The sequence below is a fragment of the Phacochoerus africanus genome, chromosome 2, assembly GCF_016906955.1.
Source record: "Phacochoerus africanus isolate WHEZ1 chromosome 2, ROS_Pafr_v1, whole genome shotgun sequence".
NCBI classification, from domain to species: domain Eukaryota; kingdom Metazoa; phylum Chordata; class Mammalia; order Artiodactyla; family Suidae; genus Phacochoerus; species Phacochoerus africanus.
The window spans coordinates 54,548,735-54,573,971 of NC_062545.1; the positions used below are offsets into that span (position 1 = coordinate 54,548,735).

General features: G+C 43.4%; 1 protein-coding gene across 6 annotated transcripts in view; it reads right to left on the reverse strand.

The window, feature by feature from the left end:
• The window catches only part of SYNCRIP (synaptotagmin binding cytoplasmic RNA interacting protein), a 35,254-nt gene extending 25,239 nt beyond the window's left edge, over positions 1 to 10,015 (reverse strand). For 2 of the 6 annotated variants that reach the window (XM_047760649.1, XM_047760640.1), the window contains exons 1-5: positions 9,077 to 9,207; positions 6,737 to 6,855; positions 6,508 to 6,615; positions 4,078 to 4,191; positions 3,801 to 3,977 (exon numbers count right to left, since the gene is read on the reverse strand). In XM_047760649.1, coding sequence (XP_047616605.1) covers positions 3,801 to 3,977; positions 4,078 to 4,191; positions 6,508 to 6,588 — 372 coding nt within the window. In that variant the 5' untranslated portion in view covers positions 6,589 to 6,615; positions 6,737 to 6,855; positions 9,077 to 9,207. Of the gene's footprint in view, positions 1 to 3,800; positions 3,978 to 4,077; positions 4,192 to 6,507; positions 6,616 to 6,736; positions 6,856 to 7,561; positions 7,722 to 9,076; positions 9,382 to 9,994 lie in introns of those variants that run through there. The other 4 variants (XM_047760616.1, XM_047760621.1, XM_047760630.1 and 1 more) reach the window with 4 other exon arrangements.
• Positions 10,016 to 25,237: the final 15,222 nt, after the last annotated feature.

Here is a 25,237-nt window from a genome sequence, read left to right on the forward strand (position 1 = left end):
AGTTCCCGTCGTGGCACAGTGGTTAATGAATCTGACTAGGAACCATAAGGTTGCAGGTTCGATCCCTCGCCTTGCTCAGTGGGTTAAGGATCCCGCGTTGCCGTGAGCTGTGGTGTAGGTTGCAGATGCGGCTCGGATCCCGTGTTGCTGTGCCTCTGGCATAGGTCGGCGGCTACAGCTCCAATTAGATCCCTAGCCTGAGAACCTCCATATGCTGTGGGAAACAGCCCTAGAAAAGGAAAAAAGACAAAAAAAAAGAAGTTCCCATCGTGGCACAGTAGAAAGGAATCCGACTAGGAACCATAGGTTTTGGTTCAATCCCTGGCCTCGCTCAATGGGTTAAAGATTTGGCGTGGGTTAAGAATTTGGTGTTGCCGTGAGCTGTGGTGTAGGGTTGCAGATGTGGCTCAGGTCCTGCGTTGCTGTGGTGTAGGTCAGCAGCTGTAGCTCTGATTCTACTCCTAGCCTGGGAACCTCCATAAGCAGAAGATGTGGCCCTAGAAAGCAAGCAAAAACAAACAAACAAAAAGCTACAGCTTTTAGAATCCCCTGGTGGGACTAGGGGATTGAGCTGTCACTGCTGTGGCGCAGGTTCAAATCTTGGCCCAGAAACTTTCACTTGCCATGCCATGGGAGCAGCCAAAAAACCGAAAACCCACCTACAGCTTTTAATTGGGGGGAGGTTCATTGTTGAATTACATATATATATATAAAAAATAAGGCCGAGTACATAAACTATCTTGATCTAAGTATTTCTCAAGACATTCAAAGTACAGGAAAGCAAAAAGATATGGTGCTTCAATCTTGTCTGATCTATAATGCAATACAAGCATTTATCTCAACATTTGACTACAAGTAGACTGATAGTTCAATTACCTTATATAAAAAATCCACCTTGGATAAAGCACTAATTCAAATAGACTCATGCTATGACACAAGTAGGGACAGTTTTCAAAACATGCTCCCTTAAGGAATACATTTAGAGGGTCACTCATTTCCAGAAATCAATATAAACTAAGAAAAAACATCCAGATCATGGAGTTCCCGTCGTGGCTAAGTGGTTAACAAATCCGACTAGGAATCATGAGGTTTCCGGTTCGATCCCTGGCCTAGCTCAGTAGGCCAGAGAATCCAGCATTACCATGAGCTGTGGTGTAGGTAGAAGACGGGGCTCGGATGCCGAGTGGCTGTGGCTGTGGCACAGGCTGGCAGCTACAGCTCCGATTCGACCCCTAGCCTGGGAACCTCCACATGCCGCAGGTGTGGCCCTAGAAAAAAAACAAACAAAAAACCCATCCTAATCAACTTGAGAGTTTTTTACTTCTCTAGGATGTTACATTTCCTCCAAAGTCTAGTTCTTTTTTTTACTGCTGTATTAAGGAAAATCTCCCAATTCTACTATCACCCTAGCTATGGTAAAGTATCCTTTAAAGAAAAAAGCAACAATATGTTCAATTCACCAGTGCTAAGAATATCTTTAAAAAATACCTAAGTGCAAAGCCTCCTATTCATTAGACAACAAAAAATAATTATGTCCCCAGATAAGGACTCAAAACACAAGCCCAGAATAAAATGTACGAAAGTTTAGGTTAGGGCAAGAGTCAGTTTCTAGACCAATCAAAATAGCTATTTGGCTATCTGGAAATTTCTACATTACAGCTGAAAAACTTGACTGTATTAATGACACTATTCTAAGCCTACAACAATGCAATCTTGGACTACATTACCTACTAAAGCCAAGGCAATTGCCCAAACTCAAATACATTTCATGTGTATTCACTGGCACTCAAAATCACCTTAGGACTGGATTATATATCATCTTCCTCAAAGATTCTTTACTATAAGGATTCTGAAAATCACCTAGAAATAAGTTCTAATTCAAAACACACCATAATTTGTGTGTGCACGCGTGTATCTCCCCCCTTTTGCCTATCCTCGAGGCATGCAGAAGTTCCCAGGCCAGGGATTGAAAGTGCACTACAGCAGTAACAATACCAGATCTCTAACCCACTGCACCACCAGGCCACTACCATAATTAGTATATTCTGGTAGCAAGAATTAAGTAGCCTACACATGTTGGTTTAATGATTCCTTTTCAAAATATTAATACAGGAGTTCCCTTGTGGCACAGTGGGTTAAGAATCCAGCAGTCACAGCAATGGCTGGAGCCTGGTGCTATGGCAGCTGAGTTGGATCCCTGGCCCAGGAACTTCAACGTGCCTCAGATTCACCCAAAAAAATTTAATATACAAATTACTTGTAACACTAAGTAATTCGATCAAACGAAACTAAAGTTTTACGTAATACCTGGTAAATAAGCTGGGCCTGACATCATTATATTCTGTACTAGCTTTTTGTAGTAAGACAGCTCATAACCTTCTCAATCATTCTACATATCCACATAAAAACTTACTGCTATTCTATTACTATCTGGCAAAATGTTCTATTTTCGTAGATTCAACTGGATGACTTCTAAAGTTATCTTCATAGAACTCTAAAAAAGTCCTCAATTTTACCAGAACTGCTTAAACTAAAATCTTGACAGTTCAAAGGTTACCACTGAATAGACCCCTAGAGAGCTATATACTCCTGTAACAGAGAGCATTATTTGGAGGGGAAAATATGCCATGACTTTATAAGAAATAACAAACTCCTGGATTCTTCCAAGTAGCATACTTTTCTCATGTTAACCTTTTACAATACTCAATTACACACGCCAGTGGAGAGATCCAAGCAATACAAAAAGCAAAACCAAGAATATCTCTTTTTCTCCTTAAGTTTTGCCTTAAAATGGGATATATCTGATAGTGAGGGAAGAAAAAATAAAGTTCAGGAGAAATCAGTCTGAGAATTTCAAGTTGCTTAGAACTGCCCATAAAACATCAGATAAGGCAAACTAACATCTGCCATAGTGAATCATTTACAAGTCCCTCCCTAGTTGTATTTTTTGGTATATTTCTTGGATTGAAATTAACCTATGGTATCTTAAATCACAAAATGCAAGAACCACTTGAGTCACAGAACTTAAAACTAATTTGGGGAGTTCCTGTCATGGCTCAGTGGTTAACAAATCCGACCGGGAACCATGAGGTTGCAAGTTGGATCCCTGGCCTCACTCAGTGGGTTAAGGACCCGGCATTGCTGTGAGCTGTGGTGTAGGTCGCAGACGCGGCTTGGATCTGGCATTGCTGTGGTTGTGGTATAGGCCTGCAGCTACAGCTCCAATTCGACCCCTAGCCTGGGAACCTCCATATGCCGCAGAAAGCGGCCCTAAAAAAGGCAAAAAAGACACAAACTAATTTGAAGGAAAGTTATATAAAGCCATAACTTGAAACATTAAAATCCTTTAAGTTGGAAAAATAATTAGGTCTTCACCTGACATCTGGTATTTTCAAATCAAATATTGCCACTCTCCACAAAATCATTTATGTCATTAACTAGAAAGTAAATCGTCACATCTTTGTGGAATACCTTTGAAAAAGGGATAGCTAAATATGTCCAGAAACTATGGGAACCCTATATATTACAGTTACTATCTTAAACCTTCTATCATTCCTAAATTAAAAAAATCACTTAGCCAAATGTTTCAACGAACCATTGAACTGCACACTACCTTATACATTCTAAGTCCAATCAACTACACATGCAAAAATACTGCTACAACATGTACACAGACAATATAAAAGACAATGCCTAGTCAGCACTTCAAAAGACATTTGCTTAACACAATAAGAAAAGGCCTGGCTTTAACTGAAAATAGCGAATATGAAGGCTGAAAACAAACAAAAAGAACAACTCACCAGTTTAACAGCCTCCTGGGCGGCTTCTTTTGTACAAAAAGTGACAAACGCATAACCTCTATTGAGACCTGTTAGTGGATCCATCATTAGACGAAGATCCCATATAGGTCCAGCTTTTTCAAACAATGGAACAAGTTCATCCTCAAACAGATCTCTTGGGATCTTCCCCACAAATATCTGTAAATTAAATATGAAGTAAAAAACCATGGAGAGTTTCTTCAGGAAACCAGATACTTGTACATTTACTACAAAAGGTACAAGTTTTTAGTTTCTTTACCTCAGTGCCAACAGAAGGCTGCTGACCTGAATAAACGGAATCTGGAGGTGGTCCCCCATACTTCCTCTGTCCAGTGGTCACATCAAGTGTGTAGCCTGTTCTTTCCAAGAGTGCCTTAAAAAGTTCAAATGTCATTAATACATTTCATTCACAAGACCACACCTATGCATTTAGCACTTAAAAAAAAAAAAAATCAATGCTGTTCAAATCTTTCCATTTATTCTGGCAACATTCCCTATTAACAGGTTTCTGTTGTCTGTTTTAGAATTCCCCTTTTAACTAAAGTGTGCTTGTAATTTATAACATGCCCTAATTTATAATCAAAGTTTCAAAATCCTGGTCAAATTATTTTCTAGTCTCCAATTAATTACTGAGTAGTGCTTAGTGAACAAAATATTGACCCATCAACAACTTTCAAGGTGTATATTATTCTGCCCTTCTAAAAAATGACACACCTAATTAGGCTGAAATTAATTCTCTCCTGAAGGAGCTGGATTAAGTTATCTCCCCCAAGTCTAGCTTTCTTACCCAAACAATTTGCCAGTACCCTACACTCATACTGCCATCCTGGGCATTTGGCCAACCTTTATAGAATTATACTCCTCCAACTAAGTACAGAAACTTAGGAGTTGCAGGAAAGATAACCTCTTATTCATCTGACATTCGAGTACCATGCTTCACAGGACAGTACAGATGGCTCGGGAAAAAAATGAGTGACAAAATGATTTGGAAAACTATGAAATTCCAACAATGTGACATAACCTCTAGGTATCTCCCTAAAAGTGAACTGTTAAAATTTACACAACTCATAATTACTCAGAGCATTAAGAACTTCTCTTCACATCTTAAGCAGAAGTACTAGAAAGAAGTAAAGCACCATTAGCTCAAAGTAAAAAACAAGAATTATTCCTTCTTCATCATCTCACCCAAAAGCACAAAACTGATTTTCTAAATAAAACCAATCTAATAATTAGCTGATAAATTTTGAAATAAAAAGAAACTAACACCAGGCACATGACAATACTTATCAAAACACTATTAAGTAATCTCATTTAGTTTTTGAAAATGAAAATAACTAGGTAGATTTTAAACATTTTTTACTCAAAGAACATTAAATACTTATCGCTTAGCTATAAATACTGTAACTGATTAAAAAACTTTTGTAAACTCTCTTAATAAAAAAGCCCACAAAGTTCTCCATGTTTTAAGCAGTCTTTTTTCTATTTTACCAAACTGTATTTGCTTAACAGTGCAGCATGAGTTAGTAACTAAAATACACTCAAATCTATTATCATGTAAACTAAACCATTAAATGGCTCATCTTCCCTTTTTCCCATATGTAACCCCTGTGCTCCTTACACTTTAATCTTTATATGACCCAAATAATAGCTTTAACATCAATCCCTAAAAATAAAAGGAAAAACTTATACCCTCTGTCAAACATCCTATAAAAATGTCCACCTTCTTGCCACAATTTAAGTCACACTAAAGCTTTAAAGCCACCCCCTTCTAAAGATTAACTGAGTCTCATAAACTAAACTTTCAATTTTTCATTAAAATTTTAGTTAATTCTAACTCCCAATGTAGATTTAATTACAACAGGTGACAACTGTATTCTATTCCTTTGGAAAAATTTGATTCAGAATTCAAACTTTTCACTCACAGCTAGACCTTGAAAGCCTCAAATTTATAGATGATATTAAAAGCTAACTCCACATTCCAAGCTTCTCTTCCCATACCATTAAAACACACCTGACACTAATACTCTTCCTAATAACTGATTTTCTTAAACCATAACCCTTGGGTGAGGAGCAGGGGCACACTAAACCAAGAGTACCGGGTTAAAACTAATATGACCATTATTTTTTTTTATGAGCTTAAAATATTTAAAAAAGCAAAGATCAAAACCTGGTGGAATTTGAGGCCATTTACTATCCCATGTGACCTGGGGCTAGGGGTGTTAAAATCCTAAACCCAGTTAATTTGGGGGCTTGAGAATCCTAAGAAAGAGCAATCAACTGCTAAATGTACACTCTTTAGCATTATGCGGTCAAGTGATCCCCTCACATTTTGGTTCCACTGTCAGTAACCTGGACTTGCAGGTTTCCGAAATTATCTAAACAACATGGTGGCTGTTATTTCTTTAAAATCTTGTATTTAGAATAGCAATAGCACAGATCTAAGCAACAGTAGCTGGCTAACAAAAACTTCAGAATTGTTTTAGAAACAGAAATAGTAAAGAGCAGGAAACTACTCAAAAACAGTAATTAGAAAAGATTAACAAATTATCTCATGGTCACTCTTAACACCTCAAAACACACACGCACACATACACACCCACTTCACACCCAAGGAATATTTACCAAAGTCAGAAATAGTTTTAAAAACTTTGAAAATGAACAGAGTAAAAGAAAGTTTTTAAAGACATACCTTAATTTTTGCTTCATCTGGTCCTTTGCTAGAATCTGCTACTTTGGTCCCCTGTTTTTCTCTCTGCCTGTAAGTCTTCATGACTCCACATAAAAAGGCACTTTTGTTCTGTAAAGGAATGTTCCAATCATATTTAACAATAGGTGTCTTATCTATATATAATTAAATAAAATTTAAATGAAACTACTCATTTTTTATTCTTTTTACACTGACACTAAGTTAACATTACCTGAACATGAGAGAGATCACTGTCTTTAAACTGCTGAAGAACTGCCAATGCGCCGTCTTCATTGAATTCTTTTAAAGCTTCGATAGCTCTTTCATCTAAATCGCTATGTGCAACCAGCCCTGGAGAAGAGAAAACCTTAATTAGTTGTCAACTTTTAATATTTTGGAAGGGTGCTGTTGATGTTTTTAAAGACCATGTTTGCCACACGGGTGCCAACTAAGAATTCTTCCATTCCTCTTATCATATATACAATGAAGAGCACAAATACCTTAACCGTTCTGAACTGCATTAGGAACTAAATGAGACCTCTCAACCACACCTACAATAATGAATCAACCTTTTTATCTTGTTCTGTATCTAAGTCAGATAGTTCTGAACACTAAGTATTTCTACAGTAAATATGTAAGCTTACAAATTCTAAAATCAACCAGCAAAGTACCAAGCATGACAACTGAACCTCTACTCAATTCAAATACCACTAAAAAAGCAAGAGCCACACGGAGAAAGACAGACAAGTCTACAGTTACCAAGTTATTTAACCAGAATCCTACTATAAAAATACCCCCAAAAAGTCACATGTCCTGCTCCCAACATTTAGCAGCTGTTACTACCATCATATACTTATCCATCTGGCCAGCCAGCCTTTACCTCCTAGCCTTTTCTTCTTCCCTCCCTCTTTACACCTTAACCTCTAGTTCACAACCATCACAACAAGGCAAAACTCCAGGTCCCACACTTATTGGAAACCACAAAAAGTTGCTATTTTAGCTCAAAGCCAGAAATCCAATAGAAAAATCTCATAATTTTGCAAGTGTTAGTTCTTACCTGCAACGTAAATTTCATCTAGTTTTTCAGCAACTTTCTGTGGTAAACCAGCATCAAGCAATGTCTGAAAATTTTCTGAATGGATAACTGCAGAAGTAGTATCCATGGGCTCTTCAGTACCATTTCCATTAACATGTTCTGTAGCCATGTTTCCAGAGATCTGTTCAAACGCAATAAGCAAAATTAAACTAGGATCTTCAAAAAGGGTAGAGGACAATATGAGAGCCCCAATCTTTACTTTCTCTACCAATTTCTACACCAACCAGTCTGCACTTCCCTTTAAAGAGGCCTTACTTTAAACTCACTGTCGCCTGACAAGCCAGATTTGGAGCGCCGGGCACACAAGGATGGATCCACTACGTTTTTCCTTAGCACCACCCCTGACTCACCTGCTAACACTCCCTAGGAAAAACCATTACAAATGGAGCCCAACCAGCAAGAGGACGAGCCAGTGTGCCACATGCAGCTGTGCCCGTACAGAAAATGAGGTGTGTGTGTGGAGCAAGCAAAACTGGGCTTTTCCCTCTCAAAGGTAAACCCCCAAAGTGCGCGCTTTTCCCGCCTGCCGCTTAAAGATCAGTAACAACAGCCAGCGAAGAACAAAGCGCTCACACAAGCCACCTTCCCACCTCCCAGTTTCTCCACCCTTCACCCCCGCACCCCAAAGCCCGCCCCCGACTCCGCACCCCGTGCGGCAGCCTCACCGCTGCGGCCACCGGGAGCCCATTAGAAACACGTGCTCTGCGCCTTCAAATGTCCTACAACTTCCTTCAACGGAAACCCACCGAGTCCCAGGCCAAGACGACCGTCTCCGGCTCCCAACATCAACCCAAAGCCGCGGTCGGAGCCCCCAGCAAGCAGCAGCAGCACAAGCTCGCCCCTCGCGGACACCGAGGCCGCGGCGGCGCCAGGCCACGGGCTCTCCCCGCCCCCCAGCGCCGCCGTCTCGGCCGTGACACATGGCTCTCTCTGCCCCGGGCGCCGGCCACCCCGGCCGCCCCGCCGAGATGTGAGCCGTGGCGCGAGCCCCTACCCATCGTGGGTCCTGGCAGTGACTGCGGCGCGGGGGCCGGCGGTGCCACCCCTGAGCCGGAGCCGGCAAACCTGCGGCGTGAGGGCGTTCCGCGAACTGCCCAACGCCCGCCGGACCCCGAACACCACCCAGGCCCGCCGCGCGGCCACGGGACGGGATCGGCTCCTCTCCGCCCACTCCCGTGCCGCGGCGACGGCCACGACAGCACCAACTCCGCCGCCACTCGCGGTCCGCGCGGGCCACGGGGCCGCCTCCTCCCAGGAGCGCCGCAGACAAAGCCCGAACGGCGGCAGCACATGGAGGGGAGGAGGAAGTGGCGGCGCGGACCGCGGCCTACTCCCAAGCAACCCAGTCAACGTGCTCCTCTCTCCCTTGGAATCCATTTTCCAGAAAAGCCGGTTTCTCCCCGCACCGCCCTCCCCCAGCTCACTCCACAATGTCACGGAGCTCCCCCCCTAGACCCGGGTCCCGGCGGTCGTTACCTCCCCGTTGGGCTGCGGCGGAGGAATCCTGTCCGAGGAGATCCGGTTGCGGGCAACGTGTGCTCGCTGCTCCCTGTGTCCGGCGCGAGTGGAGCTGTTGTAAAATGGCGGCCGAAGCTCACGCCGCTGGCAGCAAACCCGATCCAGTTCCACTCGCCTCCGAGCGCGCTCCCGGTGCGCGCGCGCGCCTCCGCGTGACCCCCCCTTCCCTCCCCTCCCCTCCCTCGCGCGTCCGCTTCTCTCACTCACTCCTTCAGCCCCTGCCCTCCTCCAGCTCCTCCTTCTCCTTCCACCACCACCAGCCTCTGTCCGCCTTCTTCTCTAGGCCTTGCTTCTTGCCCTCCCTGCTCTTCTCCCCCACTGCCGTCCGCAGCCGCTCAAGCACGAGTGGCCGCCCTTCCCCTCCACGCTCGCACGCTCGCTTGCTCCCTCCCTCGCTCTCACAACCCCGTCCCACAGGCCCTGCCGAGTAGGCTCCTCTCTTTCTCTCTCCCGCGCTGACGTGACGACGTAGCCTGCGCTTCAGGATGCGCGCCCTCGGGCTCCGCCCTCACGCCCCACCACCTCCCTCGCTCTTCACCACCCGGGGGGGGCGGGGGGGCGCGAGACCCCGCCCTTCCGCTCCGGCGGCGGAGGGGCCGGGAGTGAATGAAAGGCCCGCCCCTTCCCTCCCGACACTCCCCCTCCCGCTCCCCTCCGGGCGGGGCGGGGCGGGCCGGCTCAGCATGTCCCACTCGTTCTCCTTTGTCAGGAGACAGGCATCTCCCCACCCCGCCCCACCCCACCCCCATCGCGGCACCACGCGCACGCCACCCCCATTGAGCTCCCGCTTGCCCCACCCCCCGCCCCGTCCCAGGCCGGCCGGGAACCGGGGCAGGGGGCGCGGGATGCGACCGCAGCTCCCCAGAGGATACCCACCGGTCCGTGCGCGCCCGGCCCCCACCCCCGGCGCGGCGGCCGCGTAGCCGTTCCAGGCGGTGTCCACGCCGCCGCCGCCGCCCCGCGCTCTCCTAGCTCGGGAAGCTGCAGGCGCACGTGTCCCCCGGGGCGGGGCGAGACAGACAATGGGGCGACGGGGGAGGGGAGCGGCGCGGAGACCCGGGGACCTTTGGTCAACCTGTCCGGCCCGACTCCAGTGCAGGAGTTGCTCTAGGGGAGACTGGGTCTCCCTGGCTGGACAATGGGGACTCCCGGGGCCCTGCGCCCGCGTGGCTCTTCCACGGGAACCTTGGACAGAAGGAGGGGCGCCCAAAGCTCAGACGAGGAAACCCCGGCTGCTTTTGAGGGGGAACAGACTGGCTCCAGTGGAGCGAGGAGCGGCTCCCGCTTTGGGATGATAGGAAAGCCACATTTGGAAGCCAAACCAGGGGTGATGAAGAGTTGTGCAGTACTCCGTTTCGGTCCCTGGCCTTTTAAGCAGTAAAGGGCTTCCTTGTAGCACAGTTTGAGCAACTTGACGCCTCACAAAGCTCAGTGGTTAGGACAAGTGTGAAGAACACATCTATATGTCTTTTCAAAAATCTCAGCAATTAAATCTTAACTGCAGGGAACTATATCCAATCACTTGTGATGGAACATGATGGAGGATAAAGTGAGAAAAACAATGTATGTATGTATAACTGGGTCATTATAGCAGGAATTGACAGAACATTGGAAATCAACTATACTAAAGTTTAAAAAAAAAGAAGGAAAAAAATCCTAACTGAAGTGATATTTCTTTTGTAACGGTATACTAGGTACAAGAAAGACAAGACAAAGGCGTTTGAATTTCAGACGTGGTATGGATACTAATTTTATAATGCAGCTGTAATAAAAAAAGGAATAGTGTCCTTTTAATTAAAAATCAGGTTTATTTTTAAAACTCACTGTTTCCCTAAACAGTCTCTATGCTATGACAGAAAATCAGTGGTTCAAGGAAAACTTAGATGAATACTCTTCAAAGTGCTTAAGCACACAATATGCCAGATTATTTTATAGGTAACTGGATGAAGATATAAAATTTTTGAAATATTTTGACTATCTATCCAATCAATCTATTTAGCAAGGATCTGAGCTCTCCATTATCTGAAATCCCTTAATTTATAGGGTAATCCTATAAATTAAATAATGAAAATAATAGATCTGAACTAACCAACACTTTTTATTTAGACCTTCCTAGGGATCAACTTTCCTTAAAAAAAAAGAAAGAAAGGAAAAGTGCCTCCACTAGACAATGTCATCTACCAGATGACCAGACCTCCCAAATTAATATCTTTAGTTCTTTTTTTTTTTGTCTTTTTGTCTTTTTGCCATTTCTAGGGCCGCTTCCATGGCATATGGAGGCTCCCAGGCTAGGGGTCGAATCGGAGCTGTAGCCACCAGCCTACGCCGCAGCCACAGCCACAGCAACTCAGGATCCGAGCCGAGTCTGCGACCTACACCACAGGTCATGGAAATGCTGGATCCTTGACCAACTGAGCGAGGCCAGGGATCGAACCCACAACCTCATGGTTCCTAGTCGGATTCGTTAACCACTGAGCCACAATGGAACTCCAATATCTTTAGTTCTTGTTTGACCTCTAATTTATTTGTCTAACCACCCCCCCAGACTCCAAATCAACATTTCGAAAGAAGCCAGGAGCACAAGATCTTCCCCCTAATCATTCATCTCCAAAGTTCCCTTCTCAATGAACATCACCCACTTGCATCCAGCAACATTATCTGAAAACCAGAGAGTCATTCAAGACACAGTCTTCTCCTTCAGTGATCAAGTCCTGTCAGGTTTTGTTTGTTTTTTTTTCTTTTTTTCTTTTTGACTGTGCCCATGGCATGAGGAAGTTCCTGGGCCATGGATCAAACCCCACCACAGCAGTAACCAGAGCCACAGCAGTGACAATGTCAGATCCTTAACCCCTTGAGCCACCAGGGAACTCCTGTGTGTCTTTTTTTTTGGTCTTTTTAGGGCCGAAGGTGCAGCAGGCTTCCTGTGCCAGCCACAGCCAGAGCAACACAGGTTCCGAGTTGAGTCTGCGATCTACACCACAGCTCACTGCAAAGCTGGATCTTTAACCCACTGAGTGAGACCAGGGATTGAACCTGAGTCCTATGGATACTAGTTGAGTGCATTATCACTGAGCCACCATAGGGACTCTTCCTGTGTGGTGTGTTTTTGTTGTCGTTGTTCTTGTTTTTTGTTTTTTTTGTCTTTTAGGACCACACCTGCGGCATATGGAGGTCCCCAGGCTAGGGGCCCAATCGAGTTAGGGGTCCGATCGGAGCTGTAGCCGCCGGCCTACACCACAGCTACAGCAAAGCAGGATCTGAGCCACGTCTGTGACCTACACCATAGCTCACAGCAATGTGATACTTAACCCACTGAGCAAGGCCAGGGATTGAGCCTGCATCCTCATGGATACTAGTCAGGTTCCTCAACCACTGAGCCACAACAGGAACTCCCTCCTGTGTGTCTTTTAACTGCAAATAAGAACCTCTGGAGCATTTGCTTTAAAACCCTTCATTAGCTCACTAATACACTTAGAGACAAATCCCTAACTAGATCAACAAAGCCCTCCATGATCTGTACCACACATCTCCCTAACCACATCTCAGCCACTCTCCCAGCTTCAGCTGGCCTTCCCTCAATTCTGGCATTTCTCAGGCTTGCACACACTGAGGATCTAGGTAGAAACCTAGAGAATGAGACCCTGAGTAGGCCTAAGAAAAAAGCTATCAGCCATGCTCTCCATTTGACATCTTTTTTTTTTTCTTCTTCTTTTTAGGGCCACACCCACATATGAGAGTTCCCAGGCTATAGGGGTCAAAGTGGAGCTGCAGCTGCCGGCCTACACCACAGCTGACTGCGCTGCCAGATCCTTGACCCACTGAGCAAGGCCAGGGATTGAACGCACGTCCTCATGGATACTATTAGGATTTGTTACCACTGTGCCACAACAGGAACTCCTCCACTTGGCATATTCACGAGTGAAACAATAGTATAATTTTCCTCCTGACCCACAAAACTTCTTATTCCAGGATTATACCAAGAATTACTACTATACTGAAACATGAGGAATCCTTAATAATACTTTTTGAAAACAAACTAATAGCTAGCTTGATTCACTTGGTATTATAGATGCTTTGGGCTAGACTGAAATGTATGTGAAAGATCCGGCCAAAAAGTGCTCCATCTGTGTCCTTATTTCTCTAAATCTTCTTTACTGCCTAACACAGGATGGAGACCTAAACAGTCTTGATTCTAATCCTAGATATGCTACTAATGGGTAGTGTGAGCTTGGATAAATCATTCAACTTTTCAGAATTTCTGAAGTTTCCTCACCTATGAAAGAAGTGCATTGAAACAATTTTCTAAGATAACTTCTAGCTCAAATATTTTACAATGTACTTTTAAACGTTCTCAAACTCTTTCTCTGCCTTCTCATTGCTTAAAAATATTCCAGTGTTGGAGTCCCTGTCATGGCTCAGTGGTTAACAAATCTGACTAGGAACCATGAGGTTTCAGGTTCAATTTCTGGCCTCACTCATTGGGTTAAGGATCTGGTGCTGCCGTGAGCTGTGCTGTAGGTCACAGGTGCGGCTCGGATCCCGAGTTGCTCTGGCTCTGGTGTAGGCCAGCAGCTACATCTCCGATCGACCCCTAGCCTGGGACCTCCATATGCCACAGGTGCAGGCCTAAAAAGACAAAAAAAAAAAAAAAATCCAATGTCTTGTTGGCTACTTAAGATCTTCCCTATTTGAATCCCAACTTCTCTTTATAGCAATATAGACTGCCAGCCCTTTACATAAACCTTGCTCCAAACAAAAATAACAGCAACAATGACAAACATTTTACAATAGCAGATTTGGAATATCATATCCACTGTGGATGTGGAGAAATTGACACTCAATGTTCACTGTTAGTGAGAGGATAAATTGATGTAAAAAGACCAATGGTTGTCAGAGGTTCAAGGGGTGGGACAGAGGGTGAAAAGATTAAAGGGTGGAACATAGGGAATTTTTTAGGGCAGTGAAACTATTCTGTATGATACTATAATAGTAGATACATGTCATACATTTGTCAAAAGCCATAGAATGTGAAACATAAAGAGTGAAGAGGAGTTCCCACTGTGGCTTGGTGGGTTAAGGACCCGATGTTTACCTCTGTGAGGTTGTGGGTTGAATCCCTGGCTTTGCTCAGTGGCTTAAGGATCCAGCATTGCCACAGCTGCAGTGTAGGTCAAAGATGCAGCTTGGATCTGGTGTTGCCATGGCTATGGCCTAGGCTGCAGCTAAAGCTCCAATTTGGCCCCTGGCCCAGAAATTGGCATATGCAGGCATGACTGTAAAAAGAAAAGAAAAAGTAAACCCTAATGCAAACTAGGAACCCTAATGCAAATTAGGGACTTAATAACAATGAATCAATACTGGTTTGTCAATTGTAGCCAATATACCAACTAAAGAACAATGTTAATAATAAGAGAAAGTGGGGGGGGGACTGGGGGGAGGGGGAATATGGAAACTTTGTACTCTCTGTGCATTTTTGTTTGTTTGTTTTTGCCTTTTGCCTTTTTTTCTGGGGCTGCTCCCACAGCATATGGAGGTTCCCAGGCTAGGGGTCCAATCAGAGCTGTAGCTGCAACATACTCCAGAACCACAGCTATGCGGGATCTGAGCCGCATCTGCGACCTACACCACAGCTCACAGCAACGCCGGATCCTTAACCCACCGAGCAAGGTCAGGGATCGAACCGGCAACCTCATGGTTCCCAGTCAGATTCGTTAACCACCAAGCCACGATGGGAACTCCTCTGTGCATTTTTATTAAACCTAAAAAAAAATCTATTAATTTTTTTAAATCTTTTTTTTTTCTTGGCCGTGCCAATGCACGCGGAAGTTCCTCAGCCAGGGATCCAATCCTGCCACAGCAGGATTGGCGCCACTAGGGAATTCACAAAATCCTGACTTTTTTTTTTTTTTTTTGCTTTTTTAGGGGCGCACCTGCAGCATACGAAAGTTCCAAGGCTAGGGGTTGAATGGGAGCTGCAGCTGCCAGCCTACACCACAGCCACAGCACTACCAGATCCAAGCTGATCTGCTATCTACACCACAGCTCAGGGCAGCACCAGATCCTTAACCCACTGAGCAAGGCCAGAGATCAAACCTGTTTCCTTATGGACACTTGTAGGGTTCATTTCCACTGGGCCACAGTGGGAACTCCTTTTTTAGCTTTTTTAAAAAAATAGCTACCATATATAGCACTGGGAACTATATCTAGTCACTTATGATGGAGCATGATAATGTGAGAAAAAAATGTATACATGTATGTGTAACTGGGTCACCTTGCTGTACAGTAGAAAACTGACAGAACGCTGTAAACGAGCTATAATGGAAAAAATAAAAATCATTATAAAATTTTTAAAAATTAGAAATTCAGGAGTTCCCACTGTGGCACAACCGGATGGGAAATATTTCTGCAGCACCAGGACCCAGGTTCTATCCCGGGCCAGCACAGCAGATTAAAGGATCCGGCATTGCCACACCTGTTTCGTAGGAAGCAACAGAGTCTTGGATCTGATCTCTGGCCCAGGATCTTCCATATGCCAAGAGGCAGAAAAAAAATTAGAAGCCCAGTCTTGATGTTTGGGTTTGATCCGTGACACAGGAATTTTGCATGCTATAGGGGCAGCCAAAAAAAAAATTTGTCTCATTTTAGCTATTTGTATTTTAACTTTTACAATGGAGGATGATGGACTAAATTACAAGAAGCCACAGATTTTGTGTAAGTAACTACAAAGACACAAACACAAGAATTATGTAAATAGAAACTCAAAGAATGATTCTATCATAGTATTCCTACTCTACCCTGAAGAGACTCCCAGAATACAAAGATCTTTGGTTGTTCATATATTCAAGATAAATCATGGCACAAAAAAGGAAATTTTAATAGTAGTTCTTTCAGTGAATATGCCCATCATATTGTGCCTCAAAGCTGTCTCCTAACTCCAAAGCCCTGCTAAGGGAGCACACGAGGAGTTCCCATCATGGCTCAGTGGTTAAAGAATCCGACCAGGAACCATGAGGCTGCGGGTTCAATCCCTGGCCTTGCTCAGTGGATCAAGGATCCGGCGTTGCCATGAACTGTGGTGTAGGTCACAGACGTGGCTTGGATCCACTGTTGCTGTGGCTCTGGCACAGGCCTACAGCTACAGCTCTGATTGGACCCCTATCCTGGGAACCTCCATATGCCTCAGATGTGGCCCTGAAAAGAAAAAAAAAGGGGGGGAGAGCAGACGAGCCTGTCACATTTTTACTCTTCACACTCAACCCTTGCCTTGCCACAACAAATTGGACCACCATCAGGTACTAGACCACACCTAGAACAGAACGGAAGATAGAATTGGTGTCACCAGGAGGGAGTCAGAGCTGAGGCTCTGAGAGGTCATGTCAAACTAAAATTATAAAGATGCAGAAACCACAAATAAGCAGAAGGTAAGAGGAATCCATTCACTATATTTATCACTCAACAAGTACTTTTTGAGCACCAGTTAAAAAAAGGGCGCTGAATTAAGCACCAGATGAGTAAAGCAGAAATGTCTTTTGCCTTCTGCCTTCATGGATATCACAGCTAAGTGAGAAAAGAAGGGAATAAATAAATCAACAAAATATAACATGTGATAAATGCAAAGAAGAAATTAACATAATATAGTGCTACAGAATAACAGGGAAGAGCCTACTTAAGCTGGTCAAGGAAGGCCTTTCTGGCGTTCCTGTCATGATGCATTGGAAACAAATCCGACTAGGAAACATGAGGATGCAGGTTCAATCCCTGGTCTCACTTAGTGGGTTAAGGATCCGGTGTTGCCATGAGCTGTGGTGTAGGTCACAGACTCGGCTCGGATCCTGCATTGCTGTGGCTGTGGTGTAGGCCGGCAGCCATGGCTCCAATTAGACCCCTGGCCTGGGAATCTCCATATGCTGCAAGTGCGGCCCTAAAAAAGCAAAAAAAAAAAAAAAAGGAAGGCCTTTCTGAGGAGGTGATGTTTAAACCAAGACCTGAAGGAATAAATTGAGTAAAGTGAGGATCAAAGGATTACAAATAGCATGTATGAAAACCCTGAGAGGAGAAAAAGCATAGTCTTACTTGAAAAGATGTCAGTGTGGAGTGTGGCTAGAGCATATCTGGTAAGGGAGAAAGTGGCCCAAGATGAATCTGGAAAAGTTGGCAGGAGCCAGATTACTCAGGACTATGTAAATATGTGTAATAGGAAGCCATTGAAATGTCCACATGTTTGAGATTAGTATTTAGAAACAGAATTGGGAGCTCCCATCATGGCGCAGTGGTTAACGAATCCGACTAGGAACCATGAGGTTGCGGGTTTGGTCCCTGGCCTTGCTCAGTGGGTTAACGATCTGGCGTTGCTGTGAGCTGTGGTGTAGGTTGCAGACGCGGCTCGGATCCCGCGTTGCTGTGGCTCTGGCATAGGCCGGTGGCTGCAGCTCTGATTAGACCCCTAGCCTGGGAACCTCCAAATGCCGCGGGAGCGGCCCAAAGAAGTAGCAAAAAGACAAAAAAAAAAAAAAAGAATTGATATTGGGGGTTGATGATTAACATGGATTGGGAGTTACTTGGACTAGGGCATTGCAGGGAAAATGGAGAGACGTGGACATACTTGATGTGCATTTTTTTTTTTCTTTTTAGGGCTGCACCTGCAGCATATGGAAGTTCCCAGGCTAGAGGTCAAATCGGAACTGCAGCTGAGGCCTACGCCACAGCCAGAGCAATTGCCAGATCTGAGCCACATCTGTGACCTACACCGAAGCTTGCAGCAGCACCAGATCCTTAACCCACTGAGAGAGGATCGAACCTGTATCTTCATGGATATGAGTCAGATTCTTAAACTGCTGAGCCACAACAGGAACTCCTCAACGGGTATTTTGTTTTTTGGTTTTTTGTTTTTGTTGTTGTTGTTTTTTAGGGCCACACCTGTGGCATATGGAGATTCCCATGCTAGGGGACAAATTGGAGCTGTAGCTGCCAGCCTGCACCACAGCCACAACAATGCCAGATCCAAGCTGTGTCTGTGACCTACACCACAGTTCACCACAATGCAGTATCCTTAACCCACTGAGTGAGGCCAGGGATCAAATTTGCACCCTCATGGATGCTAGTCAGGTTCGTTTCCATTGAGCCACAGTGGAACTCCTTTTTAGTTGTTGTTCCTGTTCTTGTTTTTACTCAACAGGTATTTCGAATCTAGTTTACCAAGGACTTAGTGATGGACTGAAGGTAGTGAGTTAAAGAGGCAACTGGTGGATATTGCTGCCATTTACTGAGTTAGGGAAGACAGAGATAATAACAGTTCTCAAGAGTATATCAGTAATCAGTTAGAGAAGCAGAATCATTTTAAGCATTATGGGATAAAAAGTTTCTTATAGGAAAAAGAATTTATAGGCTGGGAAAAGCAATTGTCAGAGTTTGGACCATTTGGAGAATTAGATCTGGTTGTTAACCAGCTCTTCTGAAGGGTAGGTGAATAAGAAGAACTTGCACAGGAATTTGGGAAGCCTGTTATGTCCAGTTTCTGGGGTGGGATGGTGAAGGAGACCTAGTGGAGAGCTATTCCGCGGCTGGTGGCAGGCTTGGAGTCACTGTTGGTTAGTAGGCTTGACAGTTGGGAAAAAGAGCTAGATACAGACCAGGGAAGAGAGATATCAGACTGAAACCCACCTGTGGTTTCTGTTTTTCATTACATTTAACCAAGTTTGCAGGTTGCCTTTTTATTTTTTTTCCTGCTTTTTAGGGCCTCACCCTTGGCACATAGAGGTTCCCAGGCTAAGGGTCGAATCGGAGGTACAGCTGCCAGCCTACACCACAGCCACAGCAACACAGGATCTGGGCCACATCTGCAACCTATACCGTAGCTCATGGCAATGCCAGATCCTAACCTACTGAATGAGGCCAGGGATCAAACCTGCAACCTCATGGTTCCCAGTCGGATTCATTTCCGATGCACCACAATGGGAACTCCTACAGGTTGCTTTAAAAAAAAAAATTTTTGGAGTTCCCATCGTGGCTCAGCAGTAATGAAGCTAAATAGTATCCATGAGGATGCAGGTTCAATCCCTGGCCTTGCTCAGTGGGTTAATGATCCGGCATTGCCATGAGCTATGGTGTAGGTTGCAAATGAGGCTTGAATCTGGCATTGCTGTGGTTGCGGTGTGGGCCTGCAGCTGCAGCTCCGATTTGACCCCTAGCCTGGGAAACTCCATATGCCACAGATGTTGCCCTAAAAAGCAAAAAAAAAAAAAAAAAAAAAAAATTTTAATGTTTTCTTTAATCTGGAGACAAATTGTTCAACACCATAGCCACCAACCCCATGTGGCTACTAAAATTAATTGAACTTGAATAAAATTTAAATTTCAGGAGTTCCGAACAGCAAAAAAGCCAATCACCCAATTGAAAAACGGGCAAAAGACCTGAATAGACATTTCTCCAAAGAAGATATGCAAATGGCCAACAAGCACATGGAAAAATGCTCAATATCACTGATTATTAGAGAAATGCAAATCAAAACTACTATGAGGTACCACCTCACACCAGTCAGAGTGGCCATCACTAATAAGACCACAAATAACAAATGCTGGAGAAGGTGTGGAGAAAAGGGAACCCTTCTGCACTATTGGTGGGAATGTAAATTGGTATAACCATTATGGAAAACAGCGTGGAGGTACCTTAGAAAACTATACGTAGAACTACCATATGACCCAGCAATCCCACTCTTGGGCATATATCCAGACAAAACTTTCCTTAAAAAAACACATGTACCCGCATGTTCATTGCAGCACTATTCACAATAGCCAAGACATGGAAAGAACCCAAATGTCCATTGACAGATGACTGGATTAGGAAGATTTGTTTTACACACACACACACACACACACACACACACACACACACACACACACACACACAATGGAATACTACTCAGCCATAAAAAAGAACAAAATAATGCCATTTGCAGCAACACGGATGGACCTAAAGACTGTCATACTGAGTGAAGTAAGTCAGAAAGAGAAAGGCAAATATCATATGGTATCACCATACTTATATCTGGAATTAATATATGGCACAAATGAACCTGTCCACAGAAAAAAAAATCATGGACTTGGAGAACAGACTTGTGGTTGCCAAGGGGGAGGGGGAGGGAGTGGGATGGATTGGGAGTTTGGCGTTAATAGATGCAACCTATTGCCTTTGGAATGGATAAGCAATGAGATTCTGCTGTATAGCTTTGGGAACCATATCTAGTCACTTATGATGGAGCATGATAATGTGAGATGAAGAATGTATACATGCATATGTAGCTGGGTCACCTTGCTGTACAGCAGAAAATTGACAGAACACTGGAAATTAGCTATAATGGAAAAAATAAAAATCAATATTAAAATAAATAAATTTATTTCAGGAGTTCCCATGTGGCTGTGTGGCTTAAGGATCCAGCATTGTCACTTCAGTGGCTCAGGTCACTGCTGTGGTGCCAGGGAACTTCTGCATGCCACAGATGTGCACCCCCAAAACCCCAACAACAACATAATAAAATAAAATTCGGTTTTTCCGTCATGTTAGCTAGTGACTATGGTACTAGACAGCATGGATCCAGAACATTTCCATCACCACAGAACATTCTACTGGACAGCACTAATCTGGAACAATCCATTTGCATTTTTTTTTTTGTCTTTTTGCTATTTCTTTGGGCCGCTCCCGCGGCATATGGAGGTTCCCAGGCTAGGGGTCGAATCGGAGCTGTAGCCACCGGCCTACGCCAGAGCCACAGCAACGCGGGATCTGAGCCACGTCTGCGACCTACACCACAGCTCACGGCAACGCCGGATCGTTTACCCACTGAGCAAGGCCAGGGACCGAACCCACAACCTCATGGTTCCTAGTCGGATCCGTTAACCACTGCGCCACGACGGGAACTCCCTCCATTTGCATTTTTAACTCTCTTGTAACAAATGCATTTAAAGCCATGTGAATGAATATAATCACTGAGGTAGAAGAGTAGGGAAAGAGCAAGGACAGGAAGTCCAAGGACTGAGCCCCAGCCAAGTTTAAGTTATAGAGAATAAGTTATTGAGGAGAAGCCTGTAAAGAAGTTATGAGATGGAACGGCCAAAGTGGTAGGAGAAAAAAACAAGAGAGAGTGACGTTTTGGAAAAGAAAGCAGGATGTTTAAGGGGGGAGTGACCAACTGTGTTGAATGAATGCAGTTAAGAGTTTGGAGTAAGGATGTTCTTAAGAGCAGTTTGAGAAGTGACACAAGGGCAAAAGCCAGATTAGAATGGTATAAATACAGGGCCAGCGAGAGGGGGCATGGAAGCAACATACATGGACTGTTTTTTCAGGCCCTTTGGGCAAGGGCCCAGAGAGATGGGTGGTTGCTTAAGGGGACAGGTTTGTTTGTTTGTTTTGGTTTTGGTTTGCTTGCTTTGGTTTTTAAGATGGGAGAAGCATATTTATATACCTGTAGCATATGTCTAACAGAAAGAAAAAGTTTGAGAATGCCAGAGAGATAGCAGTTGAAAAAAGGAGAGAGACCAATGGAAAGCAGGAGGCAAAATAAAGCAAATATTAAGAGACGGGGAAAGATAGTCTGAGAAAGATCATACCCAGTGAGAAAGACACAGGGAGTTCCCATTGTGGCTCAGCAGGTTATGAACCTGACTGGTATCCATGAAGATGCAGGATTGATCCCTGTATTTGCTCAGTGGGTTAGGGATCTAGCCTTGCTGTAGCTGTGGTGTAGGTCTCAGACAAAGCTTGGACCCTGCGTTGCTGTGGCTGTGACATGGGCTGGCAGCTACAGCTCAGATTCAGCCCCTAACATGGGAACTTCCATATGCCACAAGTGTAGCCCTAAAAAGCAAAAAAAAAAAAAAAAAAAAAAAAGAAGAAGAAGAAGAAGGCGACACAGAGCTGTCAGGCCTTTGACACTCCTGGGTCCTATTTTCTCCCCAGGTTCAGATCTTGTGAGTGCTGACTGGACAGTCATTCCATCACTGGGTCTCAGAATCCTCAGGCCACTCTATTAATGCCCACCCTTTCCTACCTATCCTTAAAGTAACACTGTCTTTATTTGGCTAAACAGAGTTCCTTGACCTAGCACAAAATGGCCAATTAGAAGACACCCATTTAAGATTTAAACATTTATATGAATCAGTTACATTATTGTGTTTGTTTCTTCATTGTAGCTGATAAAATATGACATAATTGACTAGTTTTTCTCTTCTTATATAGGCATAGTGATAAGTGAAGTGGTTGAAAGACCAGCAAGAAAAATGTGTGGAAATAAATGTCCTAAGTAACTGGATCACAGAATCTTCCAAGAAGAGAGAGATAATCATATGGTTTATCAGACTACCAACATATCTTCAGTCCTATTATGAATATATATATTCATTTTAAATATATTTTATTGTTTTTTGTTATAAAAGATAACATATGCCCCGATAGTCAAGAATTACATAAATATAAAAAATAGATGTTAAAATGTCCTATAACCACATTGCCAGAGATGATCACTATATAAAAATACAAATGATATATATTTCTTCTGATTTTATCTCTCCAGATACTAATATTATATTCATATACTTGATAATAATTATTTCCTATTACATATAAAAGCTTATTAATATAACTTGATTTTGTCACTTAATATGTATTTTCTAAACACCTTTACCTGTCTTTCATAATCATCATTAATTATTGCAATATTATATTATAATAATACACTCATATCCTTCAACTGACAGAATTGCAACATATAAAGCATATCTATAGGAAACATCTAGAATGCTTATCCCATATTCAGATGTTAAAAATATGTCCAAATGACAAGATTTGTTCACATTGCTGATGTACTCAACTCTGATTAAAGATCATGGCAATATACATGACCACATGGTCATTGGTGGCACACAAGTCCAGAGATGCTTTGAATTACTTCTAAGTCCACATCCAACAATTCAGTCATCCACAAGCTAAATATGAAATGTAATAATAGTGTAACAGCAGATTTTAGCATTATTCCAAAGCCAAAGCCCATTTACAGTGTAATATTTATAGCAAAACATGTAGACTGCAGGAGTTCCTGGTGTGGCTCAGTGGTTAAGGAACCTGACTAGCATCCACAAGGATGTGGGTTCAATCTTTACCCTTGATCAGTGGGTTAAGGATCTGGCATTGCCATGAGCTGTGTTGTACGTCACAGATGCGGCTCAGATTCTGAGTTGCTGTGGCTGTGGTGTGGGCGAGCTGCTACAGCTCCTAGCCTGGGAACCTCCATTTGCTGCAGGTGCAGCCCTAAAAGACGAAAAAAAGACACACACAAAAAAAGTATAGGCTGCAACCAAAACAACATTTAGAGGCAAATTTATATACGTGTTTACACTTTGGATTTTTTTTTTTTGTCTTTTTGCCTTTTCTAGGGCTGCTCTCCTGGCATATGGAGGTTCCCAGGCTAGGGGTCTAATCAGAGCTGTAGCCGCCAGTCTACGCCAGAGCCACAGCAAGGTGGGATCCGAGCCACGTCTGCGACCTACACCACAGCTCACGGCAACGCTGGATCCTTAACCCACTGAAAAAGGGCAGGGATCGAACCCAAAACCTCATGGTTCCTAGTTGGATTTGTTAACCACTGCGCCACGACAGGAACTCCACACTTTGGAAATTTAAAGAATGAAAATAAATGAATTAAGCACAACATTCTTTTTCTTTCTTTCTTTTTTTTATCACTCAAATGAATTTATCACATCTGTAGTTAAGCACAACATTCTTATCCAAAATAAAGAACAATGAAACAATGTCAGATAAATTTTAAAAAGGAAAAATGAAAGAAAACCAGAAGGCACTAACTAAAAATTAATAGGTAAATGTAATTGATTTATATACTCCTCAATTACTTTTTTTTTTTGCTTAGATTTTTAGGGCCGCACCTGGGACACATGGAGGTTCCCAGGCTAGGGGTCTACAGCTGGTGGCCTATGCCACAGCCACAGTAACACCAGATTCAAGACGCATCTGCAGCCTATACCACAGCTCAGAGCAACACTGGATCCTTAACCCACTGATTAAGGCCAGGGATTGAACCCCCAACCTCATAGTTCCTAGTTGGATTCGTTTCTGCTGCACCAAGGTGGGAACTCCAAATTGCTTTTCTTTTTAAAGGACCAGTAATGCAAACAAAGGTCAACCAGTGTGTTGTGTAAAGAAGGTGAAAATACAATTCAGAAAATTAAGAATTATAGTAGAAGAACAAAGATGTTTTTATCATGAATATTTTATACTACTTCAAAATGCCTGGATATTAATTTGGAAATATTGATAAAATTGAGCATTTTCTGAAAGATATGTTATTAAAATTAAGGGAACTAGAAAATAGAGACTAAAAACTTTGAGAGAAATTGAAAAAAAATTAACTCCTCAAAGGGTTTTTGACCTAGTTTGAAGAGTGGATTCTTTCGTGGAATATATAATTACAATGTTATATAAACTGTTACAAAGAATGAGAAAAGTGGAGTTCCTCCTGTGGTTCAGCTGGTTAAGAACTGGACAGAGTATCCATGAAGCTGCAGGTTTGATTCCTGGCTTCACTTATGTGGGTTAAGGATCCCACTGAAGTTAAGGTTAATCTTTGCCCCAAGCTGTGGCATGTGTTGCAGATGTGGCCCTGATCCCACATTGCGTGGCTGTGGCCTAGGCTGGCAGCTACAGCTCAAATTCAACCCCTTGCCTGGGAATTTCTATTTGCCACAGGTATGGCCCTAAAAATAAAAATTAAAAAAGAATAGAAAAAGAAGGAATGTCTTTTAGTTAATTTTATAAAATCAGCATGATATAAAATATGATATAAAACATGACAAGAGTGTGTGCACGTGCACACACACACTCATGCACACACAAAATTAGATCATTTTCCTTTTCAAAAAGAAATGTGAAGATAAGTACTTGCAGGTTAAGTTCTACAATTGATTTAAAACAAAAAACAGTAGAATTTATTCCAAAACACCTCCTCTACTATATCACATCAATAGGTCAAAGGGAGGAAGCTATGTATTCATTTAGATAAAAAGGTATCTGATAAAAATAAAATCTGCGTTTAGGAGTTCCCGTCGTGGCGCAGTG